Source organism: Oryzias melastigma, linkage group LG13 (genome assembly GCF_002922805.2).
Source record: "Oryzias melastigma strain HK-1 linkage group LG13, ASM292280v2, whole genome shotgun sequence".
Lineage (NCBI taxonomy): Eukaryota > Metazoa > Chordata > Actinopteri > Beloniformes > Adrianichthyidae > Oryzias > Oryzias melastigma.
In genome coordinates, this window is record NC_050524.1 from 28,093,917 (window position 1) to 28,095,535 (window position 1,619).

Consider the following 1,619-nt stretch of genomic DNA (forward strand, 5'->3'; position numbering starts at 1 on the left):
GGCCCCGCGCATAGATGTGTCTGTGCGTGCCCACCAGAGCTGTGTGCGCGGCGGTGATGCACTTTAATCAAAGCGTCTTTAGCATGTGTGCGCCTTCGTGCACTGATGAACGTTAGAACCAGGATTCCTCGCCAACTAAGAAGTGCTTCCATCTGCTGCTGCAGCCTCACAGGAGACTCCTGCGGTGTCACTGGCACTTTCCAGAGTCTAAGATCTCCTCAACTGATCCAAGAAATGCTAAGATGCCCCTTCCTCTTTGGGAGGTGGGAGATCTGGACGAGCAGTGGTGCAGGGGTGGATGATTACAGGGAGAATGAGGAGGATGAGTAAAGGGATTGTGTTAAAGATGTTATGGTCATTCATCATGTGAATGTCTGGTATGAGTAAATTCAGAGAAAAAGGAGTCAACAAACCTGAGTATCTTTGCTCTGTTCTCCTTCTCAGAGTTTTTCTGTTGAGACAGCTGCTCGTCCCGACGCCTCCTCTGTTCCCTGGAGACACGGCGTATGGGGCGCTCAGCACTCACCTTCCTTCACTCGGTGTATGTACCATTAGAAAAGCAGACATAGCTCAACGTAAAGATAAACTTTCTGTCTTCCTCTAACTATAGTTTACATTTTTTGCACCTATATTTCACATTCAGACTGTAGGAAATATATTTTCCTCCCGAGTGTGTTTTTACGTTCTCAAGTGTCGCTGAGGAAGACACTAAATCCATACAACTGCAATCCTGCCCTCCTACACTTCAACCTCTACGAGGAAGAAGCTCGGCTTAACAATGGATCCTCCCTCTGGGATCAGCAGGAGTTCAGAGAAGCTTCCTGAACTTTTACTTAACAACCACACAGAGATGCTTCAGTGGAGCGTTTTCCTCTAAGACTCACTCGGATCAGTTTTTGAGCATTTGTAAAAGTATTCCCAGTGCTCATTTAATTATGTTTTTGATATTTTTAGCCCCCCTAAAAATGAATACATAAAAAGAGTGTCGTTTTTTAGGACATAGTTTCTGAAGAGCGGTGGAAGTTCATTAGAGATTTGACTCTAATGGCTTGGAGCATTTTTTTTTTTTTTTCAGGATGCAAAGTTTGTTGAAATTTAAATTTTAACCCTGTAGAGCCCATTACTTAAAAAAACCCTTGTGCTCTTCTAAGCATGTTTACATTAAAAGTGGGGTCATCTGGACCCCACAAGAACTTTCTTTTTCAAGGATTTTTTATCTTCTCTGGTGTCTGTGGCAGACATAAAATCCTGTCCATCTTTGTCATGGGAGGGATCACACATCAGTGTAAGGGTGGGTCATCTGGACCCCATAAGAAAGCATGAAGGTTATAAAACTTGACAGATAACTCTGATGAAACCCCCCAAAATGTTGCAATATCACTTTTTAATGAGACTGTTGTCAATTATTATTTATTGTGTGATGTAGTCATTTTTTACTCACAAAATGTTAATTTAAGATGCAAAAATATTAATTGTTCTGAAAAAAGCACCATATTTACTAGGAGTGTGTTGGCAAGAATCTGGCAATACGATAAATTTCCCTAAACACATCACACGATACGATACATATCGTGATATATTTAAAAAAATGTTACCAAAGACAATTTTTTTTTTTTTTT

At 41.1% G+C, this 1,619-nt stretch overlaps 1 protein-coding gene across 1 annotated transcript in view; it reads right to left on the minus strand.

The window, feature by feature from the left end:
• The window catches only part of lekr1 (leucine, glutamate and lysine rich 1), a 103,398-nt gene that overhangs the window by 32,173 nt on the left and 69,606 nt on the right, over positions 1–1,619 (minus strand). The window contains exon 7 of the mRNA XM_024278055.2: positions 414–491. Coding sequence (XP_024133823.1) covers positions 414–491 — 78 coding nt within the window. The remainder of the gene's footprint in view (positions 1–413; positions 492–1,619) is intronic.